Consider the following 15,503-nt stretch of genomic DNA (forward strand, 5'->3'; position numbering starts at 1 on the left):
CCTAATAACAAGTAACAATGCAGTTTTAAAGTAAAGCCTGTCTACCTGAGTGCAGTGTGGCACAAGTCCGTATACGAGAGTGTGACAGTCACTGAAGAGAGCGTGAAGCTGTGAGGGGGCTTGAACAGGAGGCGGCGCTCTGGGATTAAACTGCTGCCACTTTACTGCCACTGATCTGCAGCCTGGAGACTCCATACGCTGAACCTGAGCGCGCACCTGAAATTACCCACAAAGCTCCTCAACTCAAGCCTGGCCCATATTGCAAGCATAATGCTTCCTTTTAACCTGTTAACTGTCAGTTGCACTTTTTGAGCATAGACATTAAAATGACATTTCCAACTTGAATTGTTATAAATTGTGAATGCTTTGGAGCACAGACTTAAGTTTGGTCTCTTTTCAAAGAAGACACTTGGCAGATTATTGTAGAAGTGAAAAAAAAAAAAAAAAAAAAAACATTACCAAAAATTTAATGAAAATATAAAATGTAAATTTTTTAATATGAATTCTTTTTTTTAGGTTTTTACTGATTTTTCATGATTTAATATGTGCATCACTACTTCAAAGTAAAGGTCAGAACTTGCTCTCTGACTCAAACGATATATAGTTTGTCAAGATTACTTTAGGTTCAGACTAAGATATTACTGCGACAGTTAACAGGTTTAAGTTATTAAAAACAACACAATAATGTGTGTGATTCACCTTTTCTGCCCAAGTGTGTTTCGACTTTGTGTCAAAAAATTCATATGTTCCTCCACCTGCCTGAGCCAAAGCTCTGAGCATATGACGATTAGCTGTCAAGCTAGACAAACACAAACACAATCAAACTGTGCGTTCAGAAACTCAGTGTAAGTGAAGGAGACACATACAGAGATGTGTTTAAGGCAGACCTGAGTCCGCAGGTGAAGAGGCGCGTGTGGCAGGAGTTTTCTCGGACCAGCTGTAGGGTCAGAGGCTGGTTCTGAACATGTCCGTCAGAGAGCAGCAGCATGTTCCTCGCACCCCGGCAGGGAGGCAGCAGACTCAGGCTCCGGAGGGGCCGCCACAGATCAGTGCTGCCACCAGAGCCGCCACACGACTGAAGAGAGGAGAAATGCAATGATACGCATAGAAACTGAGATTCACAAACATCTGTAAACATTACTCACCATAATGAATCTTCTGGCTGCTTCAGATGCCTCATCTATAGGCACTGGTGCAGGAAAAGCTTCCTTGTAATCTGTAAAAACACATTTTCACAAGATATGAACATTTCCACATGATGATCAGATCAATAAAACAATATCAGACAGTTTCAGTCCCTTACGAAACAAAAATATATGAGAATATACTGCTAAATATAATGTGATATTTTACATGATACATTTCCATATATTGGAAACTAGTGCTTATATTTTTCAATATGCATTGACAATATATGGCATACAAATATATTTAGAAATGAGGACAAAGATAAATCTAATATTCATAACGTTTGAGTATATATTGCTCATAGATGCTCCCATATAAAAGTGAATGTATGTACAAACACACACACATATACACATACATATATATATATATATATATATACACATTCAGTGAATGAGTTAAAGCAGATCTCTAGTTCCCAGCTTGCTTTGCTTCTGATTGCTAAAGGAGAGTAAAAATGTTAAATTAAGTCTTATTTCATGTGTTTTTGCTCAATATTAATATAGGGGAGATCTGTTAGTGTTTAATGTTGTATTATATTGAAATGTAAAAGGATTTCTGGTAAGTTTGTGGGGTTAACATTGCGCAGAAGAGTAGAGCCTGGGGTTAGGATGACCATTGGCCAAATGCCAGAAAATTATATATTATTTTATTTAAAAAGTAATGGCTGTGCACTTTTCAGCACAGTGATAGTTTGTTCATTAAGTGTTTAGTATGAGAGGGTGTGCTTATGCTATTGTAACCCAGCTATATTTTAAAATATGAAACATGCATATCAAAAATGCTTGTTAAAAATAAGAAATATGCAGTATATACACATATTTGGAAATATATGAGTAAATATGTGTTACACATGCAGTACCATATCTTATCTATATATTATAAAGTGTATTACTGATTATAAAATTACATATATTGTGATAAGTAAATATATTGTCACATATTTTTCAATAAATGAAAGTGGCAATTCCTTATGTATTATTCAATATATTGTAATATGTTTACACTAATACACTGTTATGCCATTTAATAAATTGAGCATTCATATATTAGGAAATATATTTTCTTTGTGTAAGGGGTGAGCACCAACCAGTGCTGAAAGAGATGATGTTGATCTTCAGTGAGCGGTCCAGAGATTTGAGGACTTGAAGGGCAATCCTGCGGGCGTTCAGCATGGCATCTCCCCGCATAGACTTGGAGGAGTCCAGAAGAATGACCACATCGCTCACACTGGACGGACCTCCAGAGCCGGACACCCCCACGCTTGACTTAAAGTCTGGATAAAACACCAGCATGCAGGCCTGCAGGCATCAGATCCATATCAGTGATCATTTTTGTCAGAGAGCGTAAAATGGAAAGTGGCAATCTTTGAGTGCAACAACCATGACAGACAGGAAAACAGATTTGAGCGATCATTTCTTCACCTGACTATCTTTATCCGGATGGTTCTCGACCCACATCCTGGGCATGTGGATATTAGAAAGACTGAAGGACACCTGTAACCCTTCAGATCCCAGAGTCTGTCCCGGTAACGTGCTGATCACTGCCTTACAGTCTGTCCTCTGAACGGGAAACACTCATACTGTTAAAATAGGCTACTTCATGTTTTATTGAAGTATTTTTGTAAGACCATGCACCGAAGTGAATTAATAACCTTGGTTTTGATGCGGTGTGAAGAGCTCAAGTTGATGATCTCATAAGGCATTTCAATGGACATAGACAGAGAAAACTCCCTGAAGAAAGAGAGAGGGAACAAATCAAAGAGAAGATACTGAATATTTTGATCGAAACCATACACTAAACAGTACAATGCAACAACCTCCAAACTAGACCAGGTGGTACTGGATATAAAGCAGGAAGTTATAAAGGCTAAAGGTTAAGTGTTAAATGATGTTATTTGTGACCCTGGAGCACAAAACCAGCCTTAAGGCACTGGGGTATATTTGTAGCCATAGCCAAAAATACACTGTATGGGTCAAAATTATTAATTTTTCTTTTATGCCAAAAATCATTAGGACATTAAGTAAAGATTGTGCTCTATTAAGATATTTTGTAAATTCCTACTGTAAATATATGAACATTTTATTTTTTAGTAGTAATATGCATTGCTAAGAACTTCATTTGGACAACTTTAAAGGCGATTGCACCCTCAGATTCCAGATTTTCAAATATCTATCCTAACAAACATGAAAATTGTCAAATATTTTTAACATCAATGAACAGATCATTTATTCAGCTTTCAGATGATGTATAAATCTCAATTTAAAAAAATTGACCCTTATGACTGGTTTTGTGCTCCAGGGTCACATATGTGGTTTGCTACATGAAATAATTGCCCTTTATATTGTTACTCATCAGCAGGTGCATTTTTAGTGAATCTTGAGTGAATTTCCCTGTGAATTCTCCAGTATTTGAGATCCTCACCCCTCTGACTGAAGCTCCGTCACACCAATCTTTTCAACAGTGGCCTGAAATGCAACACAGGTGTAAGTCAAAAACACTAACAATCAAACAGGATTTTAAACAGAGTGACAAAAGAGCGTCGCACCTGAGTTGTCTGATTAAGGGCGGCTCTCTGTTGCCATGGTGCCACGCTGCCAGACAGTGAGAAGACTATAGAGCCTGATCTGACCACCAGCTCAGTGATGAACGTCACCTTGATCAAAACCGTGGCTCCAGGAGGAAGATTGCCCACGCTGATAGTAAATACATCCTGCCTCACATAAACACATGACCTTAAAGAAACCTTCTGATACATTACCACACACACACACGAGCTCCAGATCAGTAACTCACAGGTGCATCCTGGTCCATCAGGTAGGCTCCATGACCTTTCTCTATGGCTTGCTTGTACTCCTTACGAGCCTGCTCCTTTTCCTTTACCTGCAGGACAAAAAATATGACAGAAACAGATGAGAAAGTGGTTGAAAAAGCAGAAACTGCATTTGACAAATTCTGAATGACTCGCACCTTTCCAATGACGTGTTTTCCATTGATAAAGGCTTCAAATCCACACACTGCTGCCGTCTCCTCCAGTGGAAAGACATACTTTGCCTCAATGGGAACAGCACTCTGGTTTGTGTAGGTCTGGAAAATGATGACCTGGTGGAAGTGGGGAAGAAATTAATGTTGCGGTATAATATTTCAGAGTTCTGTCGACATGTTTGTTCCTTGATTGTGTCCATCACTGCCTTGTTTTAGCTTTAGTTTAGTACCGGTTTTGTTCATTGTTTAGTTCTTTTGGTATCAATCATGCTCATTTCTCGAGACTAATTGTAAATTTCAAACTGTAGTATCATACCTGACACAGCAGGTCCATCAGCTTGCACTTCACATTGACAGCCTGTAGAGGAAGTTTCTGACCACTGCTGTCCAGCAAACCTGCGTTCATCTCCTCCAGAGGATTCTTAGTGGACTCCAGACCCTCACTGTCATCACTGGACACTAAAGAAACACATTCACACAAAACCACTGATGAACTGAACAACACAAATCATAGCATTCAGCTTCACAGAGCATCAGGTAGCCCTGAGGAACCGGTCGTTCCACCATGAGCTCAAATCAGGGGAGGATTTTGTGACCCACAAGGTTATGGGCTCCAACATAATGCCATTCATTTGATAAAAAATTTAAGGGGATACATTGTAAGCAAAAACAGTTTTTTCATGCACCTGTCAAGTTTTGGGCTTTTTGGTTTTTCATAAAGTGTTTTTTCAGACTAGTGGAAAGAAAGCATCCAAGTTAAGTGTTTCTTTTATAGCACTTTATCTATTTTAGATTAGATAGACAATAGATTTCAATAACATACATATTTTTTAATGCCGTTTTCTCAAAATGAGTTTTTTCTCCTACACTGAGCCATAAATCTCCACTTCAGTAGCACTTACACACACCAAACTTTACAGTTTTATTCCTATAGTCTATATCCTTAAGGTTTTTACAGAGGGATTTGTTCATATATAATTTGCTTGATTATATACAACATTTTATTCCCCCCAAAATTGTGAAAATATAGCGTGTTATGTCCGTTTCTGACAAAAATGAGATACCCAAAATTCCCTTTGTAAAAACTTTTGACTCTAATACGTCAAAAGAATTAAACAATAATTTTTTAATGACATCATCCAGTGTTTAGATTTTTGTACTAGAAATTATGCAAATTAGCGCATATTTCAATAAATAATGACTCATTTGCATATTTAAACCTAACTTTTTAGGAAACTTGTAATACAAAAAATGTTTGCAATTATCAATGTAATCAATCAGCTGGGTAAGTAAGGCGATAACTATTAGTTCATTTGAATGAATTTGTCAGTCCTAGTTAAAACCGATTCCTCCACATGTAAAAGCTTGTCTCTCTCAGAATGTCCTGTTCACTAAACTTTACTCACAGACGTCAGGTGTCGTGTCTGTGAGCTCCACAGAGGTGTTGATTTGAGGCTGGAACTCTTTTAACTCGTCTCCCTCCAGACTGTACTGCACCACATACTTCAGTCTGATCTGCTCTGTGTTATAGACCACAAACTCATCATCCTGTTTAAATAGAAACACACATCAGATCCCAAAAACACAAGCAGAATGTTTAAGCACACAGAAAACGAGTAAGAAAAGCACCTCAAATTCAGAGAGTCTGTTGGGAGAGCGTTGGACTCCATGAACACTGTGGAAGCCGTCAGGAGCACAAGTCAAAGTGATGTCTTTCTTCAGCAGGTGCTTACACCGACCCAAAGCCACTTCACACACCAACAGCAGCCGAGAGCCGTCAGTCTCACTGGGCTTGGAGTATTTCACACTAGTCCTTTAACACAGAGAAGAAACCTGCTGACTGGCTAAATCTCCAGCTGTCATCATGATAGTGGATTCACATTATAAACACATCTGTTATATTAAGAGATGACTGAGTAATGCTGAAGACAACTGACTTCAGAGAGTCACTGAAGTAGATTCCTCCTCCAAGATTCCCGATATCCGTCCTCTCAATCCCATGCTGTTCAACTCCAACCCTGGGCAGCAGCAGACCTCTATAGACAATGTTTAAAAATGTATATTCAGTTAATTACATAATAAGCTGATCAATCAAACATATCAACTTAATCTGAGAAAAGCTAAAAATGAAGACATGGCTATTGCAGAAGAGTAAATTATTGAACAGACAATGCAAAAATGTATATTTAGATATTAGATTTTTGGTTTGTATTTCAGGATTGGTCAATATGGTATTTTTGTATTCCTCATTTCCTTGATTCCCAGATAGCAAGAGAGCAGGTGAAAACCACTGAATCAATGTTAATGGCACTGAATTAATATCACTTTTGCACCTGCAATTACCGTTGAAAACATTTTTTAATTTCAACAAACCACTATTGTTGTGATCCGTGTTTGCTTTAGTTCTTTACTCTTGGTTTTTATTAAGTTAATTATCTTTCAGTGCTTGTAATAGTGTTTCAATGTAAACACGTATGCATTAATAAAGAAAGAGATGTTTTAAAATGATATTAATTCAATGCAATTAACATTGACAAATCAACTATTTTTAACATTGATTCAATGGTTGCATGCTCTCAGGGTTGTCTTATTTCAGCACTCACTTGAAGGAAATATTCAAATAAATGATGCATTAATAACTCTCACCGTGACAGTATTCCAACAAAACTGCTGGGAGTAGTGGAGTGGAGGAGGGGCTTAATGTTGCCTAAATCCTCCATAAACAACTGAAGCTCCACCCCTCTGCTGACACGCAGTATCTGCTGAATCTGAACAGGCCTGGAGTGCATAGAAGATTAACATAATTATTTAAAGACATACTCTGAAATATGTTTGTGTTTTAACTTCCGGCCACATTCAGCACAATCATGTTTACCTGTCCTGAAGCAGTCGAGAGACAACATGATACTCAGGGTTTTGTGGTGGAACGACCTCAATGCTGCACCTCAGAGCTCGATACTTTCCCAGAGACGAGGGTGAGGGGCTTCCCAGAGTGGCCTCGCTCACATTTACAATATCTCTGATCAGCTGGAGACCATAGAAGAGATACAAGAGTGAACAGCTCAGATCTGCATTGTTGAATCAAAAAGCCAAATTCAGTTCTCAAATGTAAAGGAATTTTATTAAGTATTTGTTTGACTTTTATTTATTTAAACCAGCGCTGTCAAAAGATTAATCACGATTAATTGCACGCGAAATAAAAGTTTGTGTTCACATAATATATGTGTATGTACTGTGTATATTTATTATGTATATATAAATACACACACATACATGTTAATATTTAAGAAAAATATATTTATATATTAAACATATTTATCTGTAATATAACTAATATAAATACATACATGTAAATAAATGTTTCCAAAATATATACTGTATTTTAAAGTATAATAGATGTATGTGATATACCTGACAAAGGTCCAGTTTCTGAGACACAAGCTTGTGTTTGGATGGAGGGTCTGTCATTCTGAGGGGCAGAAGAGTGTTGACCTCCTCCAGCAGGGCTTTGACTTCATGCTCTTTCTCAGTCTTCTGTGCCTGCAGTAACAATCCCTCCACCCTGCTCACCTGCAGCAGCACAGAGCCAACAAACACAGCGTTAAACACAGCAGATTCCTGTCAGCTTCTTTACTGATGATCTGCGCTCATTCTCACATCATTCAGGCTGATTCTGGAGACAGGGACGGTCAGGATGTTATTAAGGGAACCGAGAGCTTCAGTCCAAACCAGCTCCACAAAGACACCAACGTCCTGAGACAATGTGCTGCAGTTCAGCTTCTCCTCCAACAGCAGCTGCCAAACAAAAGAGTCAGCGATTACTTCACACCCATTAGACACATGTTATACATATATCCATATATCCATTTAAATTCAGCCCTGGACAAATCCGGCCCATGAGTTCCTCGTCAATGTTTTACTGGGTTATAGGGCCTTAAATAGGAGTAAATAAAAGAATAAATAAAACAGGACAGAAACAAATAATGATAGATATTACTGAATTCTTAACAATGAACTTAATAATGCATTTTTGTCACATAGAAAGGAACTTGACAGTAAAGCAACAGGGCCTTTCACACCGCTTTCGTTCCAGAACTAAAAGTACAGTACTAAAGTACTGGGAACTATTTCCCAGTACCATTTAAAGAGTTGCATTTGCACCGACAGTGGGTACTAAGAAGTGACGTAAGACGGTCGACAGCGACGTCATTTATGCATGGCATTTAACAAGGTTAAAAAAGAAGAACAACGTTGTTAACAACAGGAGGATGGAGGATGCTGTGATCGGAGCTGTGTTTTTGTCGTGTCTCGTGGGTTTCACAATAATGGACATGGAATGTCGACGTATATGTCAAGCGATTGAAAGAACGGAAAGGAAGAATCTCCAACGACAATTTGCCGTGTTACATTTCATTGAGGCTGATAGAAGCACAAAACGCCGTAGACGAAGTCTTCTGGTAAATGTCGTTTATAAATGCTCTCAGTATGATACAATGTTTACACAGTATATGTTTACACGGTGTTTTAAATCATGGCGTGTGAGGGCGTTTTCGTACGCGTTTAGCCAATCAGCGTACATTTACGTCACGGATAGTTCCTAGAACTGTTTTAAACCCTACTCTGAAGTAGGAGCTAATTTAGTTCCTGGAACTAAAACAGTTCAAGTTTTCAACGTTTTTCAGGGTAAGGACCCCTTAGGCGACAGAGACGTGGAGCAGGGACCCCCAACACAAAATGTGTCAAGCAGAGCTACATATAAAGCATACAGCCTTCGATAGTAATAGAAACTAATCATATTATGATTAAGAATAAATGATAATGTTCTACTATATTATGTTAAGACAGTAGATCAGAATTACGCACATTAATATTGTTGCACATGCATCACTGCCTGTATATTACATTTTATTGTTAAAATTGAGATTATGCATAAAAACAACATGTTTAGATAAAAGTTAGACAGGTATTTACTTAATTAAAAATTCACATTTTAATTTTAGGCCGACTGTCAAATGGACAAATAAATATTTACTTAAACTTTAGCTTCAAGCTTACTAAATCTTAATATTTTATTTTTTTACTGTGGGATGGAGCAGTAGCTCCATGACAATAGTGAGACGTTTAAGATTATTTACAAGGTATTACTTTTACAAATAATTGGAATGGAATTTTAAAACAGTACATTGATATGAATATTTTTTAGCAATATTTATTACTTATATATATATATATATATTAGTTTTGTCCCGTGCTAGTATCACTATGTCTATTCCAGCTTCAGAGTGAATCACGCATTTAGATGTCACTTCCAAAACTCTGCAGTGTGTAATTGGCCGTCGGTCCTCTTAGCAGCATGAAAAACAATACTTTTATTCAACGGATTACAGCTAGGCCTATATATAGCCTCAAGAGTGCGAAAGGCCGATCACTTTACAATCAATAAAATCTGTCACTCATCTCAGTTCGGGATCTCACAATGGAACGCCAGTTACTCTGTTTTCCCATTTATTGACTGACAAGTCTCCTGTCCCATATTGGGAGAAATCAGAAGTACAGAGGCGTTGTGTGCACTGTGTGAATATGATATTACTGTAGTTCTAGACTAAATGTGAATGCATTAATTCATCTCACTCGCAAAAAAACAGATTTAGTATTCCTCAAAATGAATTAAAACTGTGAAATGAAAACTCAGAATATGACTCAAACCTGCAACAATTAAATACGTTAAATAACACAAATGTATCTAATCCCTTTTTATTAACCAATGTCTTTGATGATCCAGTTCACCCATACTAATGAGCAAAAATGACTTTAGATAAACTAACAATTGTGTGACATTGTTTTATTTTTATTGCTGAAGAGTGTTGAACCTTCATCTCCTGCGTTCTACTGTACAGACGTGAATTTACTCTTCCTTCAGCCTGAGGTTTATTCATGACACTTTTTGGTGTGAAAGGGCTTTTACATTTGCTTTAAATAGAACTTATATTAAAAACAATCAAGCCCTGCTCATATTTAAAAAGTAATGTGAAAGTAACGTAACGCATTACTTTCCATAAAAAGTAACTAACCTAATTAGTTACTTTTTAGGGAGTAACGCAATATTGTAATGCATTACTTTTAAAAGTACCTTTCCCCAACACTGCTGATGAGTGTTTGCTAAATCGCCAATAGGCTAATATGTGACCCGTGCTGCAAAATGAGTCGGAATGAGCACATTTTCTAAAATTACTGAGCTACAGCCGATAGAGGCAGCAGCTGATTTTGAGAAAAATTGAGTTGAAGTTTTCTGAAGATTTCAAAGCAAAATCACCAAGAAACGTTGCATATTGTCCTCCAATTCTTTTCTTAATAATAATTACTATATTATTAATCCCAATATAGCTTCTTTTTTACTTTATCTTTGTTATTAAAAGTAATAACAAAGATGCAAATAAACAGTGGTTTAATCAAGAATGACGAGTGATTCCATCTTTTCTTTTAATGTTTGATTAACTTTGAAACAGATCTATATTAAGACCTACTGTAATGCATGGATCTAATAATGTAACATCAGATTTCTGACCAACCATTAACTAAACATTTATGTGAAACATAATAGATTATGTTTGTGTGAATCTCATGAATCATATATTTTGCAATAATGTAGCCTACTTTATCGGAGATCGAGCGCTCTAGGAGGCACGTCTTATGCGCGCGCTTTGCAAATGTTAGTCAGCACGTTTGTTTTCATCAGCATGGGTTGAATATCATACTTCACTGGTTTGGACTCATGTCATTGAGAATTCGATATGAATATTAACAAAGCTGGAATGCTCTGCTTTGTAATAGACAACAACAAAGAACAAGCACTACTCTACACTGCTCAAAACTCGCGTTTGAATCATCAGTGGCAGAAACATACTTACAGGCTGAGTCAGAAGCGCCAGACTGTCCTTGTAAAGTTGGAATTGCCCCACTTTATAGAAACAGTCTTTGAGCAAGCCAGCATTGTAGTCTGCTCTCCCAGGTTCAGGAAACAGTCCTCCATTAAATGCGCTGCACACACTCTAATATTTGGGTTGAACTGTTCTGGAGCAGTGTTGTAAATACCACTTAACCACTGATTTCTAGTTGTGTCCTCTTTTTGAAGCCCAAACAAAGTAGTTTCAGTTTCACAACGAAACACAGCGTCTCCAGGACATGGTGCCGGCAGCAACAACAATACTACAGACAGGATAATACTTCCACCTTCTTTCTTTGTGTAAACATTTGGGCGGTGTTATGAAAATCTCCTCACATCGTGACGTAGACATGCGGGGGCATGTTTGAATGAGGCGTTTTAGTGGGCCGTGGCAGAGTCTTAACTTTTATAAAGATCTCTTTGGGTTTTGAGACTTTAGTCTTTGCAACTTCAGGGATCTTATCTATGCATGAACAGCTTGTAATACTCCAAAGAGAAAGCAAAACTTGAAATCGCATCATATGACCCCTTTAATCAGGCTCTAATTTAATTATGTGAATATTTTACTTCAATTAAAATTAATTAGAACCAAGCATTTAAAGACAAAGAAGCTATTCTGTTAAAATTATCGTTTGCCCTAATGAAATTTAATATAGTTCATAAAATCCAGAGTTTAGTATTAGTATTAGTTTAGTGGTCACAACAAGTAAAACCATGGCCCTCATTACCATATGGTTTTTAAAATAAATAATAATAACAAACTATGGAATTTGTTAAAAAAATAATAAAAAAAATTAAAATAAACATGTAGAAACTACAAAAACAACTTCGCCAATATTTAAAATAAGCAATAACAGTAGGCTAACATTTATAATAAATACATTCAGCCAAAACACAAGAGGCTATTTGCACAGTGTTAAATGAGTATGGTGTTGATGGCCCTGCATATATCAAAAGAATAAAAACAGATCTGTGTTGTGTGTATCTAACCTGCTGCAGGCTGTAGGACGCCAAGCGCTCAACCTCAGGGGGAAGTGTGTGTGTCTCTGTGAATCCCTCGGTCTCCATCTCCTTCATCAGCTGCAGATATGCTTCCACAGCGTCTTCAGATGTCACGCAGAACACAAGCTTGTCCTGAACCACTGCGGTCTATAGCGAGAGAGAGAGAGAGAGAGTCCATCACCGTCACCACAAGACAAATCCAGCAGCTCCGTCACCATCTATGATAACAACATTCAGGATGAGCAAACCTCAGCTTCACGCAAGACTGAACACAACACACGATACTGCTGGCCTGCTCGGCCTTTGGCACTCTGCAGCTCCAGAACAGACAGAGTCTTGGGTTTGACCTGAAACACAAAAACACTTGAAAACACTTTCAAACTGGACGCTACTAGAATGTGTTAAATGGGTCATCATACATTTGTCACTAATTATTAGTGACCCTGGAGCACAAAACCAGTCATAAGAATCTTTTATTATTATTGAGATTATACAGCATCTGAAATCTGAATAAATAATCTTTCCACTGATGTATGGTTTGTTATGATCGGACAATATTTGGCTGAGATACAACTATTTGAAAATCTGGAATCTGAGGGTGCAAAAAAATCTAAATATTGAGAAAATCTCCTTTAAAGTTGTTCAAATGAAGTTCTTAGCAATGCATATTACTAATCAAAAATGAAGTTTTGATATATTTACTGTAGGAAATTTATCTTCATGCAACATGATATTTACTTAAAATCCTAATGATTTTTGTCATAAAAGAAAAATGTATAATTTTGATCCATACAATGTATTGTTGGCTATTGCTACAAATATACCTGTGCTACTCATGACTGCTTTTGTGCTCCAGGGACACATATTATTTTACCCTGATGTCCAGTAATAATGTTAATGTGATTGATACATGAAGTCTCTCACCCTCTCAAAAACTGAATACTTGGCCACTTGAAAATATGAAGGAAAATCAGGCAGGTCATGGTCGCCTTCTTTGTAAACTCTGTGTTGAAAGAAGGAACAGACATAGTCAGGTAAACCACGAGCACATCTAAACAGCACTGAACTGACAGTGACAAAAAAACTAGAGAGCACCTGAACCTGCCAGGACGGGGCCCACCCTTCTCAGGAATCTCAGCTTCAGTCTTTGGGACTTCAGGATGACCTTTGAACTTCTCTTTTCCTAGTATGTGTGTGGACACTTTTACCTCTTTGTGGTGAAAAACAACATTATGTCAACAGTGCCACTAAAACACATGGTTTAATCTCACTTAACACTCTCATAACCCAAATTTCTCAACAAAACTGCACTGCAACACAAGCACAAGCATACACACATACAGAAAAACACATAAACCTGTTCTGCACTCCACCTCCTTTCACATCCGATGCAAGTAAACCTTCTGTTCTAACAAAGAAAGTTTGAGAATTCCTTAAATGAGGTCCAAGAAACTCCTACCTGAAGGAGGGAGGAATTCAGAGGTCAAACTATGCTCCGTCAAAGGCAGGAGATGCCCTTGGTCCAGACAGCTCCACACATACTGCGTCCCGACCACTGGGATCTGCATCTTCTGGATGCTGCGCTGCCGGTTACTGCTCAGATCATTCACACTGCTAGTGACCACAAAAGAGCACTGGAGGAGATCAACACAGGTCAGAGGATACACTGCAGCGCTGTACTGACTCACTGAACACTTTTTACTTACTTAAGCATTATAAAGCATTAAGTGCAGTTGCTATCTTGTTGTAAGAACTAACATAAAATTATCCTATCGTTAATTAGCATTTTATTTTAACCACCAAAAATGTGGACGTGATTAGAAAATGTTAAATAGTCATATACAAATTGTCACTTGTACTCCTAGGAAATGAAACCCCCCCCCCCCCCCCCCACTAAAATACAGAGGGAGATACAATCTCCAAATCAGCCTTCGTGCAAAAAACAAAACAAAACAATATTACACATGGTTTCTTTATTTCTTTCCACAGTATGGCACTAATCTGCCTCTAGTCATTGGATTATCAATGTCGCTGCATTATTATTAATTACTTAAAAGTTAACAGTATCAGAGGTTTCAACAATCCAAATGTCTGTAAATTGTGTAAATGTCGTTTGAAAGCCAACTCTTTATCTACAAATAAACAAACTCTCAGTGTAGCTGCTCCTGATAAAAACAGCATACGCTGGTTAGGTATGTTTCGAAGCATGGCTGCTGGTTTGAGCTGGTCCTGAGCAGAAGATAGTTACTTAGGACCAGCTTAACCCAGCTAACAATTAGAAGTTCTAAGGACGTTTTAAGAGCATATTTTTGGTTATGGGAACGTTCTATATATCCAGGTTTCTTAATGTTAGTGGAACGTTTTTTTAACTTCATTTTGATTAATTAATCAGCATTCTAGGAACATTGATTTGTAATTCTCCAAGAACATACAACTGTCCAGTTTCCTTATGTTCCAGAAAACAGTTCCAGAAACAATGTATAAGTAACATTGTGGTCAACCTCTGGAGAACGTTCCCTGTTAGCTGAGAAGGATGTTCAAGAATGTTTTCTCCCATTATTATGAGAACATTTAAAAACCTTCTACAAACAACATGTAAATAACATTCTTGACTAACCATTTGAGAACATTATTAAAGACCAGATCACTTTGAACACACATTCTATTAACATTACTGGAGGAATGTTTGTTTAGAACCTTGAGAGAACGTTAGCCAAAGTTCTGAGAATGTTCCCTGTTACCTGGAACCCAGCTCAGGACCAGTTTAAACCAGCAGCCATGCTTCAAAACACCTAACCAGGTTTATCAACAGGGTTTTGGAAACACACACACAAAGAAGACAGTGGGTAAGAGTGAAACATGAACAGAACCTCTTTGTTGATGACATATGAGATGTTTCCGCCATTCTCCAGAAGAGCTACTCTCAGTTTCTTCTTCTGTTTAAAAGGCAGGTTCTTCACATCTAACACCACAGTACAGTTTTCAAACACTGTCATGATGCCAGCGTGTCTGAACATTTGGAGAAACGCAAAAGAACAAAGATGAATCCTACAGTAAATATATCAATATATATATATGCTTCTTATTGGCGTATCAACATGTTAGAGTAAACACACTGACTATTCATTAAATTCATCAGACTTTATGCACAATACTTCTATACATGTTGTATTTCTCAAGTTGCAATGTTTCTCTTGATAGAAAGTAGTTTAGCGAGTGTCAGGTCATTAGCAGACGGATCTTACCGCGTGTAGGTTTTGAGGAAATAAAGGAGTTATGTAAAGTGCTTCCTGATTTATACTTACAGTAAAAACACGCCTCCATTCCTCCCTGAGATCACAACATTAGACGGGCTCCGTCTAGAGGAGGAAACGCTCCTTACACA

At 37.6% G+C, this 15,503-nt stretch overlaps 1 protein-coding gene across 1 annotated transcript in view; it reads right to left on the reverse strand.

The window, feature by feature from the left end:
- LOC306875127 (protein mono-ADP-ribosyltransferase PARP4-like) overlaps positions 1-15,378 on the reverse strand; it is a 54,959-nt gene extending 39,581 nt beyond the window's left edge. Inside the window, exons 1-26 of the mRNA XM_079425540.1 lie at positions 15,364-15,378; positions 14,989-15,127; positions 13,578-13,752; positions 13,214-13,328; positions 13,043-13,121; positions 12,367-12,465; positions 12,107-12,265; positions 7,831-7,968; positions 7,585-7,743; positions 7,049-7,200; positions 6,820-6,951; positions 6,111-6,209; positions 5,803-5,986; positions 5,580-5,721; positions 4,490-4,632; positions 4,159-4,290; positions 3,985-4,071; positions 3,737-3,901; positions 3,613-3,656; positions 2,843-2,921; positions 2,613-2,750; positions 2,279-2,489; positions 1,146-1,216; positions 888-1,075; positions 700-799; positions 46-216 (exon numbers count right to left, since the gene is read on the reverse strand). Coding sequence (XP_079281666.1) covers positions 46-216; positions 700-799; positions 888-1,075; positions 1,146-1,216; positions 2,279-2,489; positions 2,613-2,750; positions 2,843-2,921; positions 3,613-3,656; positions 3,737-3,901; positions 3,985-4,071; positions 4,159-4,290; positions 4,490-4,632; positions 5,580-5,721; positions 5,803-5,986; positions 6,111-6,209; positions 6,820-6,951; positions 7,049-7,200; positions 7,585-7,743; positions 7,831-7,968; positions 12,107-12,265; positions 12,367-12,465; positions 13,043-13,121; positions 13,214-13,328; positions 13,578-13,752; positions 14,989-15,114 — 3,288 coding nt within the window. The 5' untranslated portion in view covers positions 15,115-15,127; positions 15,364-15,378. The remainder of the gene's footprint in view (positions 1-45; positions 217-699; positions 800-887; positions 1,076-1,145; positions 1,217-2,278; positions 2,490-2,612; positions 2,751-2,842; positions 2,922-3,612; positions 3,657-3,736; positions 3,902-3,984; positions 4,072-4,158; positions 4,291-4,489; positions 4,633-5,579; positions 5,722-5,802; positions 5,987-6,110; positions 6,210-6,819; positions 6,952-7,048; positions 7,201-7,584; positions 7,744-7,830; positions 7,969-12,106; positions 12,266-12,366; positions 12,466-13,042; positions 13,122-13,213; positions 13,329-13,577; positions 13,753-14,988; positions 15,128-15,363) is intronic.
- Between the last annotated feature and the right edge of the window lie 125 nt (positions 15,379-15,503).

Source organism: Barbus barbus, assembly GCF_936440315.1.
Source record: "Barbus barbus genome assembly, chromosome: 9".
Classification (NCBI taxonomy): domain Eukaryota; kingdom Metazoa; phylum Chordata; class Actinopteri; order Cypriniformes; family Cyprinidae; genus Barbus; species Barbus barbus.